This window comes from Mobula hypostoma, chromosome 13 (assembly GCF_963921235.1).
Source record: "Mobula hypostoma chromosome 13, sMobHyp1.1, whole genome shotgun sequence".
In the NCBI taxonomy this organism is placed as follows: domain Eukaryota; kingdom Metazoa; phylum Chordata; class Chondrichthyes; order Myliobatiformes; family Myliobatidae; genus Mobula; species Mobula hypostoma.
In genome coordinates, this window is record NC_086109.1 from 74123580 (window position 1) to 74141345 (window position 17766).

General features: G+C 37.0%; 1 protein-coding gene across 1 annotated transcript in view; it reads left to right on the forward strand.

Moving 5' to 3' along the window:
• galk2 (galactokinase 2) overlaps positions 1-15645 on the forward strand; it is a 120200-nt gene extending 104555 nt beyond the window's left edge. Inside the window, exons 9-10 of the mRNA XM_063065947.1 lie at positions 7574-7775; positions 14173-15645. Of these exons, the coding sequence (XP_062922017.1) occupies positions 7574-7775; positions 14173-14380 (410 nt within the window). The 3' untranslated portion in view covers positions 14381-15645. The remainder of the gene's footprint in view (positions 1-7573; positions 7776-14172) is intronic.
• The last annotated feature ends 2121 nt before the right edge of the window (positions 15646-17766 follow it).

The following is a 17766-nucleotide window of genomic DNA, read 5'->3' on the forward strand; positions in this document are numbered from 1 at the left end:
TCTTTAATTTTGTTTTCAAAGTTCAAAGTAAATTTTATTATCAAAGTACATGTAGGTTACCAAATACAATCCTGAGATAATTTTCTTGTGGGCATACTCAGCAGATCTATAGAATAGTAACTATAACAGGATCAATGAAAGATCAACCAGAGTGCAGAAAATGACAAACTGTGCAAATCCAAATATAATTAAATAGCAATAAATAACGAGAACATGCGATAATTGAGTCCAAAAGTGAGATCACTGGTTGTAGGAGCATTCCAAGGATGGGACCAATGAGTGTAGTTATCCCCTTTTATTCAAGAGCCAGATGGTTGAGGGGTAGTAACTGTTCTTGAACCTGGTGGTGCAAGTCCTGAGGCTCTTGTACCTTTTCCTGATGCCAGTGGCGAGAAGGGAGCATGGCCTGGATGGTGGGGATATCCTTAATACGTACATATTGAGAATCTATCTTTAAATATAAGTTTACTAAATTAATTTTATATGTGTTTATATTTGGCCACTTATATGGAGTCTTCTGTAATTTTCCTATTATTCAAACTTATCTCTAGTGTTTACAAGAATGAATTTATTTCACTGATTTGGTGCAATGTTTTGAAAAGGCAGCAGATGTAAGGGGAATATAATTTAATGTGTTCAGATGTTTATTTGTAGAAGCAGCAAAGAGTTTATATCTAAAACTAGGCACAGCAATAGATAGATGATATGTTAGTGATTCAGCTACAGTAAAATTGTACGGAATATAATTTCAGCAAATCCTCTCAACAGTGTGTGCATTTTCTGTGGATTAGATCTTGTCTTTTAAGCAGAATTAACATTAATTTCAAACCCTGTGCTCGCGTATGTGTGTGGGTGGTGGGGGAGGCCATCTAGTTAAGATTAACACAAGTCATCACAAAATATGTAGTCATTTTTCCTGTAAAACACAATGTCTTGATTTGTTTCTTTGCCTTTCATTAGATATAATTATATCTCTGGCAAAAACACAATGACAATTTTCCTCTTGACACGCACTATGTTCTTTCCAGAATTTTGACAGACAACCTATCCTTTGGGTTATGCACATGTTGTATATTAGTAGTCTTCAGGACTTCATGACCCTGGTTAGCATGCCTGTCAATTCTTATTTTTTTTAGGAGATGATCATTTTCAATATAGCACCTCCCTTAGGCAACCAAACCAACTGGAACTTGCCAAAGAGGTAACCAGTCGATGTGAACTGAACCTATATTCTGGGACATGATGCCGGGGACATCTAACTGTGATATCTGTAGCACTATGAGTAATAACTGCCTTGGTGATTAGTCTGAATCCCTTGACCTGCCCTTAAGTATATCTTGAAAAATATAATTAGTAAATGCTGATTTGTGAGCAGTGACCAATTCTGAACTTTAAAGAAATTTATTTGAATTTATTGCTTTCAAGCAGTATTTATTGTTAGCTTCAATGATCCTTGAAGAGAAATGTGGTGTACAGTTGGTGTATGTTGTTTATCTCAGGTTGCTAAGACTGATCATGCTGAACAGTTTGCTTGACCTCCTGACTAATTTTTGATATGTAGCCAGTAGTTGGAACACCATTCTGGTTCATAATGCATAACGTGACGAGAGCACCAAAATCATAGAAGTATTTTAAGGTGATATGGCGAATAAAGCTTCCCTCTACCAAAGGATAACTCTGAATCAGTCCCAGTCATTGGCAAAGACACTGCATTAAAATTAAAAACAGCTATGGTTTACTTCATTCTTTGGGTTACTACTGTTCAATTGTGATTTACAAGAGTATGTGAGATGTGGAAATCTCTCACGCAACTCAGATCTGCCTTGAATGAGTGTGCTTTCCTCATAATAGCAGCCTAGCTATTGAGAAATATCTTAATAGAGAAAGCATCCAGGGTAAGCGTATCCTGCGGGATTCATGTTGGCCCCTGGTCATTTAGTTTGTTGTTTTACTAACTAATTTGCAGTTATTTTCAGAGAAATTAAAAACTTAGTGCTTTCATAATTTCAGTATTTTTATTAACATCATAATTGATTAGCTTAGAGTTTTGAGAAATCGTTCTTAAATATCTAATTAAACAATTATTTTTTAAGTTATTAGTTTTTGACTAAGTATATATATTCCCAGAAGAAAAATCAATTTGGGAATAAATTGAAACAGCTGTAAATTTTTCTTTTGAAAGCCAATGTTTTTTACAGTATGTATGTGTCAGTGTCACAAAGAGCAGACTGTGACAAAACTAATTGGAAAAGCTGCTTTCTTTCTAGTTATTTTGTAATGATATTTGCATGCAATATTCCTGTTCGTTATATCTTGAATTAATTGCTGTCTCTTTGTTCTGCCATAGTCACTGCTGTAAAATATGATATACTAAGAGTGTATCTTAGTTATATGGAACATTCAGGGAGGTGGTAAACTTTACACACATTAATGGTATTATGACAAAATTACAAAGATGAGTCCTACAGTGTAAGAGTCCCTGCATTCGGATGGTGTGTCTCTCTCCCCCCCTCTCCCCCTCTCCCCCTCTCCCCCTCTCCCCCCTCTCCCCCTCTCCCCCCTCTCCCCCCTCCCCCCCCCTCTCTCTCCCAATGCTGTCTGAGAATGGTACTGGAGTTCTGGGTCTTAGACAAGGTTTAATCAACACAGTTTGTAGACTGGACTTTTAGATTCACGTTACAATTCTGGTCGCTCCTTTTTCTGATGTGAGATTGGGTGGTTTTGAATTGGGGCAGCCTGCAGATAATGAACACGGAGCTGAACTGAATATGCTTGGACTCTTTCAATTTTGTGTTTTATATTCTGTGTCTTTCACCTGATTTTTTTTTTGCTATTTGTGCATTTTGTTTTTTTTTGTGTTGTGGTTGATGTTTTTCTTTGAACCGGTCCATGGTTTTCTTTGTTTCGTGGCTGTCCGTGGGGAATCTCAAGTTTGTATGCTGCATACAAACTTTGATAATAAATGTACTTTGAATTTTTGAACTTATTTGTTTTTAATTAGTGTTCTTACACCCTGAAAAGGCCTGGACCTTCCAGATGTAATTAAGTATGCAGCAGTAAAAGGTAGTTTAATATACCTTGTATGTATAAAACAGTATTAACAAAATTAGATGATCAGACCTAAAGTCTAATCCTACTCCTCAATCTGTTTTTCTATGAGATACCGGTATTTACAAAGATCATGCCAAAAAAATTCAGTTACCCTAATATCAAATGGATGCTTCTGCCCAATCAGGTCACTCACCTTCCTCACTCTGCCCCTCTCCTGAAAATCAGCACAAAGTTGTCTCAAAACTATATCCTGGGATAACAAGTTGAGGGAGGAGGTGGTTTGTATTCAGAATCACCATTAAAAGACCTGAGCCATTCCCAAATAGGCCATAAGCAATTTAGCTTTAGTATGAAACTGTTGTTGCCGCAGCTTACAAGTGCAACTATCCTTTCTTTATCTGTGTAATGTATTGGCACAGGCCACCTTTCTTCCTCTTGTGCTGATATAGAGCGCCCCAGGAGTCAGCAGAAGTTAGGGTGGAGCAGTCAAGTTGAAGGTTTTGATAAACCTGCTGCATTGTAGTATCTGTACCCTTGGGGATTGGTGCATTGGAGGATAAAAATTAGGTTAGCAGCTCCCATGTTACAGGGAGGTGCTGCTGGCCTAGGGATCAGGATTGGTGCTTGCCCACATCCTGCCCAGGGATCCCTTGATGATGATGATGATCTTATTGTGAAATAATTCCAGCCTGAATGATGAGATGTCCTTTTCTGAGTTCTCTGAGATGTATGTTTGGTACTAGGGTGCCATGATTTCCACTCTGGAGGCTGATCATCATTCCCTGTATAATGCCTTCTTGAGAAAACCAATGGAAAACCAATGGACCTATCTCTATTAGTCATAGTCATACTTTATTGATCCCGGGGGAAATTGGTTTTTGTTACAGTTGCACCATAAATAATTAAATAGTAATAAAATCATAAATAATTAAATAGTAATATGTAAATTATGCCAGGAAATAAGTCCAGGACCTGCCTATTGGCTCAGGGTGTCTGACCCTCCAAGGGAGGAGTTGTAAAGTTTGATGACCGCAGGCAGGAATGACTTCCTATGACGCTCTGTGTTGCATCTCGGTGGAATGAGTCTCTGGCTGAATGTACTCCTGTGCCCAAGCAGTACATTACGTAGTGGATGGGAGACATTGTCCAAGATGGCATGCAACTTGGACAGTATCTTCTTTTCAGACACCACCGTCAGAGAGTCCAGTTCCATCCCCACAACATCACTGGCCTTACGAATGAGTTTGTTGATTCTGTTGGTGTCTGCTACCCTCAGCCTGCTGCCCCAGCACACAACAAACATGATCGCACTGGCCACCACAGACTCGTAGAACATCCTCAGCATCGTCCGTCTCATCAGTCTCATCCTGATCCAGCTAGTTGTCTGGTCTTTGCCACACAGGTGTACCTTAAGAGCTGATATCACTGCAATACAGTGAGAGTATACTTTTCATATGCTCGGCAACATTGCCCTTGTTTCTCCCTGTGCCTCACACTTACTTTCACTCTTCTATTCCCTCAGTCAACATTCTCTCACCTCTTTCTCCCATACCTTCATACAATGACTGTCAAAGCAATTCCCCAAGTTATCTGATTTCCGTTTGTGTCAGCTCAGTGTGTGCAAATTATCGGCCACATTTGCTGCAGTACTGTTGGACTTATTTTTAAAATTCTTCTTTGTTCTTAAAGAGCTAATGGGATGTACTGAAGTTGTGAAATAAATTACATAAATGCAAGATTTTTATTTTCTAGTGGATGTTTACATCAGCAGGCATTTAATCAGTTTATGTTTTGAAAATAACTAATTTCATATGCAAGGGTGTTCCCAGGTTATGTGTAGTGAATTTTTGAGATATTTTGTAATTTAAATAAACTATGATGATTTATTTTTCTGCTTTATGTGAAAAGCATTTTAAGGACTACCAGTGCTCAGTTTAGACGAGTGGTGAATCATTAGATCAGGAAGCACAAAATTTCCTTGTCTATGTTTAGTCTGAAAATAAGAGACTTCATGGAGTCTGGAGTTAATTTTGTGAGCTTCTCGAGACGCTATCCTCCTTGCCGGATATCATTGTGCTTCCACCTCTGGGCGTCTCTCATATGAGTGAAATAGGACTGACCAAAATATGTTGTGGGAAGAATCGGGGACATGCGATGGTTGGTGTGAAGACATTAAGTGACTGTCAGGCTATTGGTTGACTATTCTATAGGGCAGCTTTTACAGTCCTTTTTAGATGTTAGTGGGGAGATTTGTCACCACTGATCAAACTTTGTCATTGCCATTTTAAAACTACTAAATAGTCTTTATATTTGTCATACTTGTTTTCACTGCATCCTGGAAGGTCCATTGCATGCGATCTTTATAACTTACTTTAAGAAGGCATAAATACCTTTTTTGGGATCATCACTACTTTATTGCAAATGTTTGCTTTTTGGGTCACACATCTTCTGTATCTTCGTCCTAGTCATTTATATAAACTGTAAAAAAAAACTGAAGTTCTACATGATGGGTGATGGCCTCTTGCATTCAAATCACCATAGTCAGAATCAGGTTTATTATTACAGGCATATGTTGTGAAATTTGTTGTTTTGTTGCAGCACTACAGTGCAATACATAAAATTATTTTAAGTCTCAAAATAAGTAAATGAATTAGTGTTCATGGACTGTTTATAAAACTGATGGCTGAGGGAAAAAGCTGTTTCTAAAACATTGAGTATAGGTTTATATGTTTTTATACCTCACCACTGATGGTAGTAATGAGAAGAGGGCATATCCCAGATAGTGGAGGTCTTCAATGATGGATGCCACCCTTTGAAAATATCCTTGATGGCTGGGAGGGTTGTGCCCGTGATGGAACTGGCTTAGTCTACAACCCTCCTTCAGCATAGTTCGATCCTGCGCATTGGAGCCTCCATACCTGGTGGTGATGCAGCCAGTCAGAATACTTTCCACCCTACATCATAGAAATTTGTTAGAGTCTGAGGAGATTTGGTATGTCACCAACTTTTAAAGAAATATAGCTGCAGGCACGCTGACTAAATCAGCAGCAGAGTTCGCTAATGTGTGGATCCATTACACTGGCCTGCTAAGTTTCAGCTCTGTGCTGTTGCATGATTTCTATCTTCAACTGCATCTCCCATTGAACATCTGCCACAGTGCTTTACAACTCTGTCCATATACTAGCTTTCATTTCCTCCAGTTCCCTGATTTTAATAAAATAGTATTTTAAATTTTGGCTCCAGATTTTAATATAAGGACAATAATGTGTGTATTGTGTTATTACTTATTACATCTCTTCCAGAGGAGTGGAAGCTGAAATAGTACTGTAACTCCCAGTGGCCACACATTTTAATTCCACATCCCATTCCCATTCTGATATGTCTATCCACGGCCTCCTCTACTGTAAAGATGAAACCACACTCAGGTTGGAGGTACAACACCTTATATTCCCTCTGGGTAGCCTCCAACCTGATGGCATGAACATTGACTTCTCTAACTTCTGCTAATGCCCCACCTCCCCCTCGTACCCCATCCGGTATTTATTTATATACACACACATTCTTTCTCTCACTCTCCTTTTTCTCCCTCTGTCCCTCTGACTATACCCCTTGCCCATCCTCTGGGTTTTCCCCCCCTTCCCCTTTTCCTTCTCCCTGGGCCTCCTGTCCCATGATCCTCTCATATCCCTTTTGCCAATCACCTGTCCAGCTCTTGGCTCCATCCCTCCCCCCCCCCCCCGTCTTTTCCTATCATTTTGGATCTCCCCCTCCCCCTCCCATTTTTAAATCTCTTACTAGCTCTTCCTTCAGTTAGCCCTGACAAAGGGTCTCGGCCTGAAACGTCGACTGTACCTCTTCCTAGAGATGCTGCCTGGCCTGCTGCATTCACCAGCAACTTTGATGTGTGTTGCTTGATAGTACTGTAACTGTTGTTCTGGGTATTGCATAGAATAAACTCAACCATTACCTTAAAAATTAAGTATTTGACAACCATAAAATTGCAGCAAAGCAGAAACCATCATTGTTTAATCATAATATGATGACTTGTGACTGAACAAATTTCCCATCAATGTTTCATTGTTCATATCACATTGTACTATTACATTGAGATACTTCAAAGTTCTTTGGTTAGATTCAGCCTTACAATTAAGAAATCATGCAATTTTCACTAATGAACTTTTCAAAAATATTAAGGAGTTCATTTTTTTTTAAATGGAACTTTTTATCTTGACTTTAAGGTTGCAAATTCCTATTGCTACAAATTAAATTTTGACCACTTGGAATTTATTATGGAGGGGAAAAGTGATAATAAAGAAGCACCTTTTTTTTGAAATTACAATTGTTTATCTAGAACAGAATCTTGTCAATGAAATAAAAGAATTCTTTTCAATTCCAATTAATTTTATTGTTCATCATTTGAAGTTCCCCTGGTAATTTGAATTACATTGTTAATTTCATTGGGTATGTTTAGTTATTTAATGGGCAATATGTTATTTAAAAAAAATTATTCTGTTTTATTCAGTGGCATCATTTAAACTTTATCAGCGTGCTAAGCATGTTTACAGTGAAGCTCGGCGTGTCCTAGAGTTCAAGAGAGTTTGTGATGAGACACCTGCAAATGCGTTGCAACTGCTGGGAGACCTGATGAATCAGAGCCATATCAGCTGCAGGGATATGTATGAATGCAGCTGTCCAGAACTTGATCAACTGGTGGACATCTGTTTGTAAGTTTTCCAAATGAGTAAGACTTAAATTGGTTAGACTATATGTTAATTATACTTGGGAATATTTTGTTTCACATTTTCCAAAGAACAAAAACAACAAAATCAAAACTTTGCTTATAACCAACAATTAAAACCACAAGGAGTAACATTATCTCAGCGTATTGAAGCAGTAATTTAGACATGATATTCTGAGCATAATCTTAGAATATGTCTGTTCTTTGTCAATGTAACCACAATATTTCAGTTTAGAAGCCAATATGAAAACTATTTTTGGAACAAAGAAACTGTTTGCTTATATCTCTGCTTTTTTTTTTAACATACAGATGGAAGGCAGTGTGCTGATTTATTTGCCCAAGACTATATTTTATAGATTAGGAAAAAATTTACAAATACATTTCCACCAATCTGCTTTAATACTGTTGAACTGAGTGGGATAAACACTTACACAGAAATGGTTTACAGATAAGGAAAGTGTAAGAAATGTATTTATTCAAGGTATTCCAAATGTTATATAAACTTGCCATATTATTAACTGATGTGAAGACATTCACCAATATTTATAGACATGGAACCATTTGCGAAGAAATATAGCTCCCTTGCAGACATTAGAATATGCCCCTGATCCAGAGAAACTGATCTGCTGGCTGGAATGTCAACAGACAGGAAATGTCCTTCCAGTGGTTGGTATTAGAAGCATCTTGGTTCAAGCTTATTTATGGCTTCATATAAATTTTGCATTCCAGGATAGCCCATCTCAATCACACAGTGAAACCAGATTTAGAATATTTATTTATAAATCAGATGGTTAAATACAAAAAACTAAATATGAAATAATTACTAAGAATTAAAACTTATGAAAGTCTTGCTGCCATTTTGTGTGGTTTATCTACCCCATCAAAGTTTTGCCTTTGCTGCTGTTGATCATAACAGTGCATTCGCTTCCCCCAGACACCTCTTAAATGGCATTATGTACAGGTAATGTTAAAGGAGTTCTTTGATCTGACTCTGAATTCACAATAAGGTAGGGATCTGCAACCTATAGTTTATTTCTTATTTCATTTGGATTCCCAAGTAAATTTTCATGATATTACCAGCAGCCACCACATTAAATTCACATTCACCCAAATATTCCTCATCTGCAGCTTACAGAGTCAATTACTAAAATACACCCTCTTGTGACATCTGATGTCCATATATCAATAACAAAATCATGTTTGAAAGCTGCACGTGACCATAACATCTTCCCTCTAATGATGAAAATGATGTCTTACACAGATACACATATTTCTTAATTGATTCATAATGAAATTATTAAGGTATAGGTTAAGGATAACCAAGTTGAGTTTATAAAGGCCAAGTTATATCTGACAACGATAGCAAAGTTACTGTATTTCTTTATTAATATACAAATGTTTGTATATTGATAAAGGAAATGTGTATATTGCATTATGGACTTTTGAAAGGTTCTGTATCAGGCCCATGGATAAAGATAAAAGCACAAAGTATTAGTGAGGCTGTGCCAACCAAGATACAATGGATAAAATTCAATAAGCAAAACAAATGATTGTTGCATATTTTTCAGGTATATGAATGTTAATAATGGAATTCCTCATGGGATCAGTGTTGGAGCCATCACTCATTATATGAAAGTGATCTGCACTCGCAAATTGGGATCACTATAGTCATTTGAACATTGCAGAAACTTAGATTTATACTTTGAATGATTGTGGAATGATTAGACAAGTTAATAGTTTAATTAGATCTCAGATGAAATGCTGTGAATTGCATGTTACACCTTGACAATACTGTATATCCTATTGAGATAAAAATCTGCAAGGCATTGTAACACTTTAGCACTGGTGAGAATAAATGTGGAACAGACTGATGGGAAACATTGCCTCCCTTGACAGCTATCAAAAAGGTATTGAACTACAACATCACTTTGCTAACTGAAAGCACATCATACTTTGAGAAGTTTATTTTTGACAGATACTTCTTTCCTGTTCCCTTGTAACATTAACAGAGACTAAGGTGTACATTTCTTGTGCAGCATTGTGAAGGCTGAAATGTTTTCTCTTTCCAAATGCAACTTTCAAGTTTTATCCAATGTGCACTTACCAGCAAGCTAGCTTAATGTTCAAGGACAAGGCTATATGAGTGACTGCAAATAACATTTAAAGATAACTACATGTAAGACTGAATAACTCATTGTTTGTCAGGCATTCCTTCATTTATGAAGGAGTCATAATCTGGAAAAATGTATAAATTTGTAAATCTAAAAGGTGTTTCCTGTTCGTTTCATTGAAAAATCTTTGGGTGTATTCGAGGTCAAAATCCAGTCAAAAGTCGTAAACACTTAAAACTATATCAAAGCAATTAACTATTAAATTAAGGTTTCACTTGTAATTCAGACTGAGGTAAGTGTAAGTAAGAAAGCAGTCACAGAGTTAACTCTGCTACACTTCTTAATATGCATCTTTTTATCATGTCACCAAAAAATGCAATAACAGGCCTGGACAATAAGTATCATTGTTCGTGTTATGTTCCTAAACAATATTAATCTGGTATTCTCAAGTCAGAGAAACAGAAACTATGGGCTGCCAAAGGGAAAAGGTTACACTATGGAATGATGCAATTTGTGCAAAGAGTCAGGTGTCTTGTAAACCTCTCCCACGGACCTGAATGCCTACAGATTATTACTTGATACAGAAGTATGAGGAATACTAGACTTTTGAAAGGTAATCTATGTGTATGAACCTTTGTTTTGGGGACCAGAAACCTAAAAATGTAGCATACCAGACACATATGTCATTCCATATTAAAAGGTTTACTATGATAATTGACAGTCATTCGTTACATGATTCTGCTTAAAGAGGGCCTCCATCCTTAGATGAATCACTGAGATGGATTACAAAAGTATCTAAATGTTTAGGTAGCATTGTAACCTGTTATATTAGTTTAATCCATAACTGTTTTATTGTTGAGGATTCTAAACAAAATTTAAAAAAAAACAATGGAAGTTGCATTAAAAGGTAAAACTGCTAAGGCAATCTCATTAGCATCTAAGGCAAAAATTACCATTGCATTGGTTGGTATTAATTTGTTTCCTTGCTCAGACTAATTTCATAAGGTTCCACTAATTTACACATTGCAAGATTTCCGTGTTTATTATGCAGTTCACTTGGGTGAAGGGAAGCAGCTATGCTGTAGTTGCTGGCCTGTTGTGCCTAATACCCTCTGCACTTGCCGCAAGAATATTAGAGAAGTCAACCCCTCATTAATGTGGTCAATGATCCTGGTATTAATTGTATAGGTAACGTAACCCTTTAAATTGTAAAACATCTGTTACACTACAGAATCACCCTGTATGGGGCAAAATTATGGCAAATGTTTGTAAAATGTACCCCCATAAGTTGGAATAAAGTGATTTACCATAGGATTGATTTTATCATATTGAACCAGTAAAGTAAGAACAATGGATGGGAGTACTATAGCCTAACTTTATCAGATAATTCATGGATACAAGAACACAAATGTAGAGTTTCCTATATTGTCAGTGACTCCTGGGAAACTGGCAAAGCAAGTCTTATTCAAACCAGAAACAAGCACAATCACTGGACCAGTAATTCGTACACTGTTCTTAGTGAAACGTTGTTTATACTACAACAGAGCTGCATCTCAAAATCTCTCGGATATAATTAAGTCACCCTGACTCCATAACTCAGTTTGCGTTATCTGGTGGATTTTATTTTAAAATAGCATTTGATTCTAAATGGCAGGAGAAATCACAAATTCAGACCTCTAAGACAGAAAATACCAAAAGAACTGAACAGGTCAGTCAGTATCTATAGAAAGAATAAACAGTTATTGTTTCAAGTCACAAGCAAGAGAAAATCTGCAAATGCTGGAAATCCAAACAACACACACAAAATGCTGGAGGAACTCAGCAGGCCAGACAGTATCTGTGGGGGAAAAAAGTACAGTTGACATTTCGGGCCAAGACACTTCGGCAGGACTGGAGAAAAAAAGACAAGGAGCAGATTTAAATGGTGGGGGAGGGGAGATAGAAACACAAGGTGATAGGTGAAACCGGGAGGGGAGTGGGATGAAGTTAAGAGCTGGGAAGTTGATTGATGGAAGAGATACAAGGCTGGAGAAGGGGGCGTCTGATAGGAGAGGACAGAAGGCTTTGGAAGAAAGAAAAGGAGGGAGGAGCACCAGAGGGAGGCAATGGGCAGGCAAGGAAATAAGGTGAGAAAGGAGATGGGCAATGATCAAGGAGAGGTGGTGTTGTGGCATTACCAGAAGTTCGAGAAATCAATGTTCATGCCATCAGGTTGGAGGCTACCCAAACGGAATATAAGATGATGTTCTTCCAACCTGAGTGAGGCCTCATCATGACAGTAGAGGAGGTCATGGATTGACATATAGGAATAGGAAGTGGAATTAAAATGGGTGGCCATTGGGAGAGCCTGCTTTTTCTGGCAGGACGGAGTGTAGGTGCTCAGTGAAGTGGTCTCCCAATCTACATCGGGCCACACCGGGAGCACCAAACACAGTATACGACTCCAACAGACTCACAGGTGAAGTGTTGCCTCAGCTGGAAGGGCTGTTTGAGGCCCTGAATGGTAGCAAGGAAGGAGATGTAGGGGAAGGTGTAGCACTTGTTCAACTTGCAAGGATAAATGCCAGGAGGGAGATCAGTGGGGACGAACGAATGGACAAGGGAGTGATCCCTGTGGAAAGCAGAAACTGGGGGGGGGGGGGGTGAGGGAAAGATGTGCTTGGTGGTGGGATCCCATTGGAGATGACGGGAGTTCCAGAGAATATCACATTCCCCATCTCCTTTTCCCTCTCTTTTCCCCATCTCCTTGACTGCCGGTTGCCTCCCTCTGGTGCTCCTGCCCCCTTTCTTCCATAGCCTTCTGTTCTCTCCTATCAGACTCCCCCTTCTCCAGCCCTGTAACCCTTTCACCAATCAACTTCCCAACTCTCTACTTCATCCCTTCCTCTCCCAGTTTCACCTGACACCTTGATGTTTCCCTCCCCCCACCTTTTAAATCTACTCATCATTTTTTCTCCAGTCCTGCTGAAGTGTCTTGGCCCAAAAAGTCAACTGTACTTTTCTTCCATAGATGCTGCCTGGACTACTGAGTTCCTCCAGAATTTTGTGTGTGTTGCATTGTTTCAAGTCACAGCCTTTACCAGAACTGAAATCAAGTCAGTCTAATTAGAAGAGTAGATGAGGAGGGCAAAGGGTGAAAGAGGAATAGGGTGAAACAATTTACAGTTAAGCTGTTTTGTCTGTAATGTGTTGCCACTGTTAGGAGTCCTGAGTGATGTACTGTACAGTCTGCATTACTGAGACATGCCCTGCAGGCCAGAATGAAAAGAACAGAGAAATGACAGACACAGATGGGCAGCTCTGTACAGTGTTCGACTAAAATACCATAGCTACTCTTCCAAAATATACTAAATATATACAAAAAATATACTATACTAGGTGTATTAAGGTATTTACACAACTAACATTAACCATTGGAACATTTGGGGATGGCAGAAGTGCTTGGAATTGGCCATTTACAATCATGCTAGAGTGGTAGGTTTGGGTGGGTGTGTATCAGGGATGCATCCAAATGGCCCAAGGAACATTCATGTGGAAGGTTAGCCCCCTTTATCACAGAAGCAGGACCCAACTGTCACATTAAGACCTACTTCTGTGTGACCTATGCCTTTCAGAAGTTATCAATGCACAAATGACACTAAACTGTACATTGTAGGTTATTTAATGTCAGTTAAGAGCCAACATCCCTCGTTCAAATTTGCACACAAAGTACCTGATAGCATTTGATTAAATTTACTTTAAATTCTATTTCAATGGGTTGTATGCAGTGTGAAAGAATTTTGAAAACTTGCTTTTTGTTAAAAAAAATCAATCTTTGTATGACATAATGACATTAATTAAAGATCATATGCAGTGCTTTCTAAACTTAATTTTGGAAAAGATGTGGAAACTTCTTTAAAGTGCATAATTTTGTCTTTTAAATTAGATATATGAAAGGTGAATTTTTAAAAAAGCTGCAGATGCTTAATCTGAAACAAAATGCTGGAGATGTTGAGGGAGATCTGTAGAGAGAAACAGAATTAATCTTGCATGTGAAAAGTTACTAATTTCAAACTTTAATTCATCTTTTCTTCCTTATGACAAAAACCAATTATGATTTAATTTTGTCCACATCATAAAGCATCCTTTGAATAGGTTGCTGACTATTCCTTAGCACCAACATCCTTTAACTTGCTTAATAAAAAAAAAGGAAACATTACAATTAAACAATTTAGGAACAGGCTTGATATTTATTTTCTGCCTGACAATATTTTATTTTAATGTCTTTTTCAGACAGTCTGGTGCCATTGCCTCACGGCTGACTGGAGCAGGATGGGGAGGCTGCACAGTGTCATTGGTGCCCACTAACAAGTTGGATGGCTTTCTGGTCAAGGTGCAAGAAGTCTATTACAAAGTGAATGGTCAAAGAACAGCTAAGCACACACAAGCTCTGTTTGCTACCCAGCCTGGAGGAGGAGCTGCAGTTTTTCATGAGGTTTAAATAAAGTCCCAGGATGAGTAGATGAGGTTCTCCCCTTTTTGTTTATTAGGATCATTTATTCAAAGAAAAAAAATCATTCTTGCAAGGAAATAGAACTGATCACAATCTAAATTTTTTTTCAGTCACCCTTTAATTTGTCATCATACCATTCCAGAAAATGCTGTTTTTTGCAGCAAGATAATTATTGGAACTTTTAGTGGTTTACTAGAGGCTATAACAGATTGTATCTAATGGTAATTGATGTGAGGAAGCTGCTCCATACAGATCATTCCAGTATCAGAATCTCTTCATGCTAGAGCAAATTTGATTTCCGCTGCTCATCAGCTGTATTCTAATGACAAAGTAAAACAACCATGAGAGGAAAGAAATATTGTTGTTCTTAAACATAGGTATACTGTGCCAGATATTTTTCTGATCAAACATTAGGACTAGAATATTTAGACAGCTTTCTGCCAACTTAAAATGAATTGGACATGAAGATAGGAATCCAAGTCTCATTTCATCAAAAAAGTCTATTATCAAATTTTGTTCAGTAGTTCTTGAAATATAATACATGCTATTTTGGCTGCCTGGCCGTAAAATTTGTATACAGGGAGAAGTAAAATAGATAAGTTATGATGCAAGATTATTGTAGTTATTAAAAATCAGTACTTATAGTTGGTTTCATACCTACTGTAAATCAAAGATAACTTCTTCTGAAGACACTTGTACTGTATGATTCATAAAAATAAATCATTTTATGTTTACAGAATAGTTTTGGGATGTGTTAGATACAAATATATTGTGGATGTAGTGTATTCTCTATATTATAATTGAAGCATAAAAATAAATTTCAGTCCTATAGCAAAAGCATTATATAAAGAGAATATATTGGTACATTAAATGAATATAAATGTAAAAAACATGATCATTGTTAACAGACAGATATCAGGCCTGTTGCAGCTTGCTTTTGCAGGTACTGTCTCATCAGAAGTTTTTGATTAAAGATCAGAACAGAGGCATTCTTTTATTATAAATGGTGCTAGATGTATTCATTACATACAATGAATAAATTAATTCATAAATAGCATCAATGAATGGAGAAGTTCAATTATAACTATTATTTAATGCACACTTACTGATTTGCTGGGGATCATCTTATTTGCATATTCAAATTTATATGCATTTTTGGAGAGCTCTTTTTTCAACCTTACATGAAATAGAGAAACTGTTATTTTTCTTGCCATCAGAAGAAATGTACAAGTTCTATAATAAATTGATATTTAACCTGAAGACTAACTGGCTATTATTTATCTTTTATATGGTAATACTCTCCCTGGGTTTTCTCTTTATCCTTTGAGGATGATACTTTATTTTGTGAAGAAGTTCAAAGGTTGTTTAGTACTAAACTGATAGTTTTCATATTCCTATATAATTTAGGATAATCTATTCAAGTGTGGACAGTGTATACCAAGCTATGGTCTCTGCTCACTTCACATTCAAACCACATGCGCTTTTGAGTTGGATATTTTTCGGAAGCTCAACTCGTCTCTATTTTGACTGCTTCCAATCTTGACTCTTGCAATGTAACATTATCTAACCGAGATACTTTTATCCCAAGAAATATTCTCACACGTCTCCTCTGGGTTATGTGAGGGGTAAAGTGGACAATGTCACCCCAATACACTCTAAGTAAACACTCTAAGTAGAAGCCTGACAAATGGGGGTTCTTTGTTTTAATCTTAATAGCTCTTTAAATAAACCCCAATGTAATTTTTAACAGCCACAGTTTCTTTTAAATGATGAATATTTAATATTCTGTTGATAGTAAAACTTTAATCTGTCAACAAGTCAGTTTTACACCAAAAAGTAAACTTGTCCTTTGGCACTACAGTTATCTGTCAAATACTATTTTACAGTAAAGTCTTTGATCCTGTAAGTGGAGATATATATAAAATTTGCACTTGATTACTTTATTGTTTTAATCTTATGGGCAATTCTGACATTATTATTCCAAGTAAGAAAGATGGGTACATAGTAGTTCCATTCTGGGCAACAACACCATGTGCTCCTAGGCTAAACCACATCCAGTTTTTCTGTGAACTGGGGCTAAATCCTATTCCTGGTGCATCAAATTCCCTGCTCATATTACGTTTTCTTGCAAAATAACCTACATTGCACAACCTGATCAAAGACTGGAAAGTCTAGATAGACAAAGTCTAAGAGATTATTTGCCCACATTTCCTCAATAAATTTCAGGTGTTTAAGAAAGCAAGCCAGGCAAGAGAGAAATTGGAAAACTTTCATTGATAGCAAAGTAGCAGATAAAGCACAGAATGTACTTCTCTAAAAATTAAATGTAAAATGTATAACTTGAACCTCTAACAATCCAGCATTTATTTTTTCACGGGGATCCAGCGCATCTATTATTCCAGATTATCAACCAGGTGCAGAGTGCGAGCAGTGTCTGCAGCTGGAAAGCAGTAGAGTGACAAGCATAAACTCGAGTCTAGAGCCAGGCTCTGGAATGCTTGTACATGTCCTATACATTTTAATTTCACTCAAAAATTTGTTAAACTTTTATGTAATGTAAAACAAAGTGAAATAAAAGCATGTTTATAAATTAATTGGTGTAACGTCCAACAGTCTAGTATTACCAAAATTCTAAGCATGCCAGATGATTCTGGTTTTACTCTATCAGGGAATTCTTTACACAGAATTAATATCTGAATAGATGTGAAATCACTAGAACTGTTTTAAAACCAAATGAATTCTGCAAATGGTGGGACTGTGTAGAGTAAGAGAAAATTGAAGAGTTTGATTTAACTTTTTCCCAAAGCTGGTTAAGATCTTAATTCAGTTTTCTGTTGTCAGTCTCTATTTCCTACCACTGTCAGTGTATCTTTACAACCACTGTATATTTTAAGAAGAAACTACCTGGCCAGAGCATGCCACATTTTATTTCTGAGTGGGAATAAGTGCTGTATTGGCAGGACCTAGGGCTTATACCTAGAATGGGCATTTCTCTCATCTCACCATTCATGGGTTTATTAAAGCAAATAAAGTCAACAACTGATGTATTACTTCAAGCACTGAACAAAGTCTTGCAACACCCAATATCCATTTCATCAAAAGTTGTACAAACCTGTCAATTTTTCTGTTAATCTGGATCTGGTCCCACTTTATTTTTGAAATTGCTTTTTGTGTTTGCTTTTGTAGACTAAAAGAAACAAAGAAAAGCTAAACTGAGATTGTTAAATCTTTAACAATGGTTCTTCAATAGTCAATTGCATATTACCTACTGTATAACAATATTAATTTTGCTCAAATATATTGCTTAAAATATGGATTAAACTACTCAAGGGATAATATTCCTTTAAACCATGCTAAGTGATAATTTTTAACTT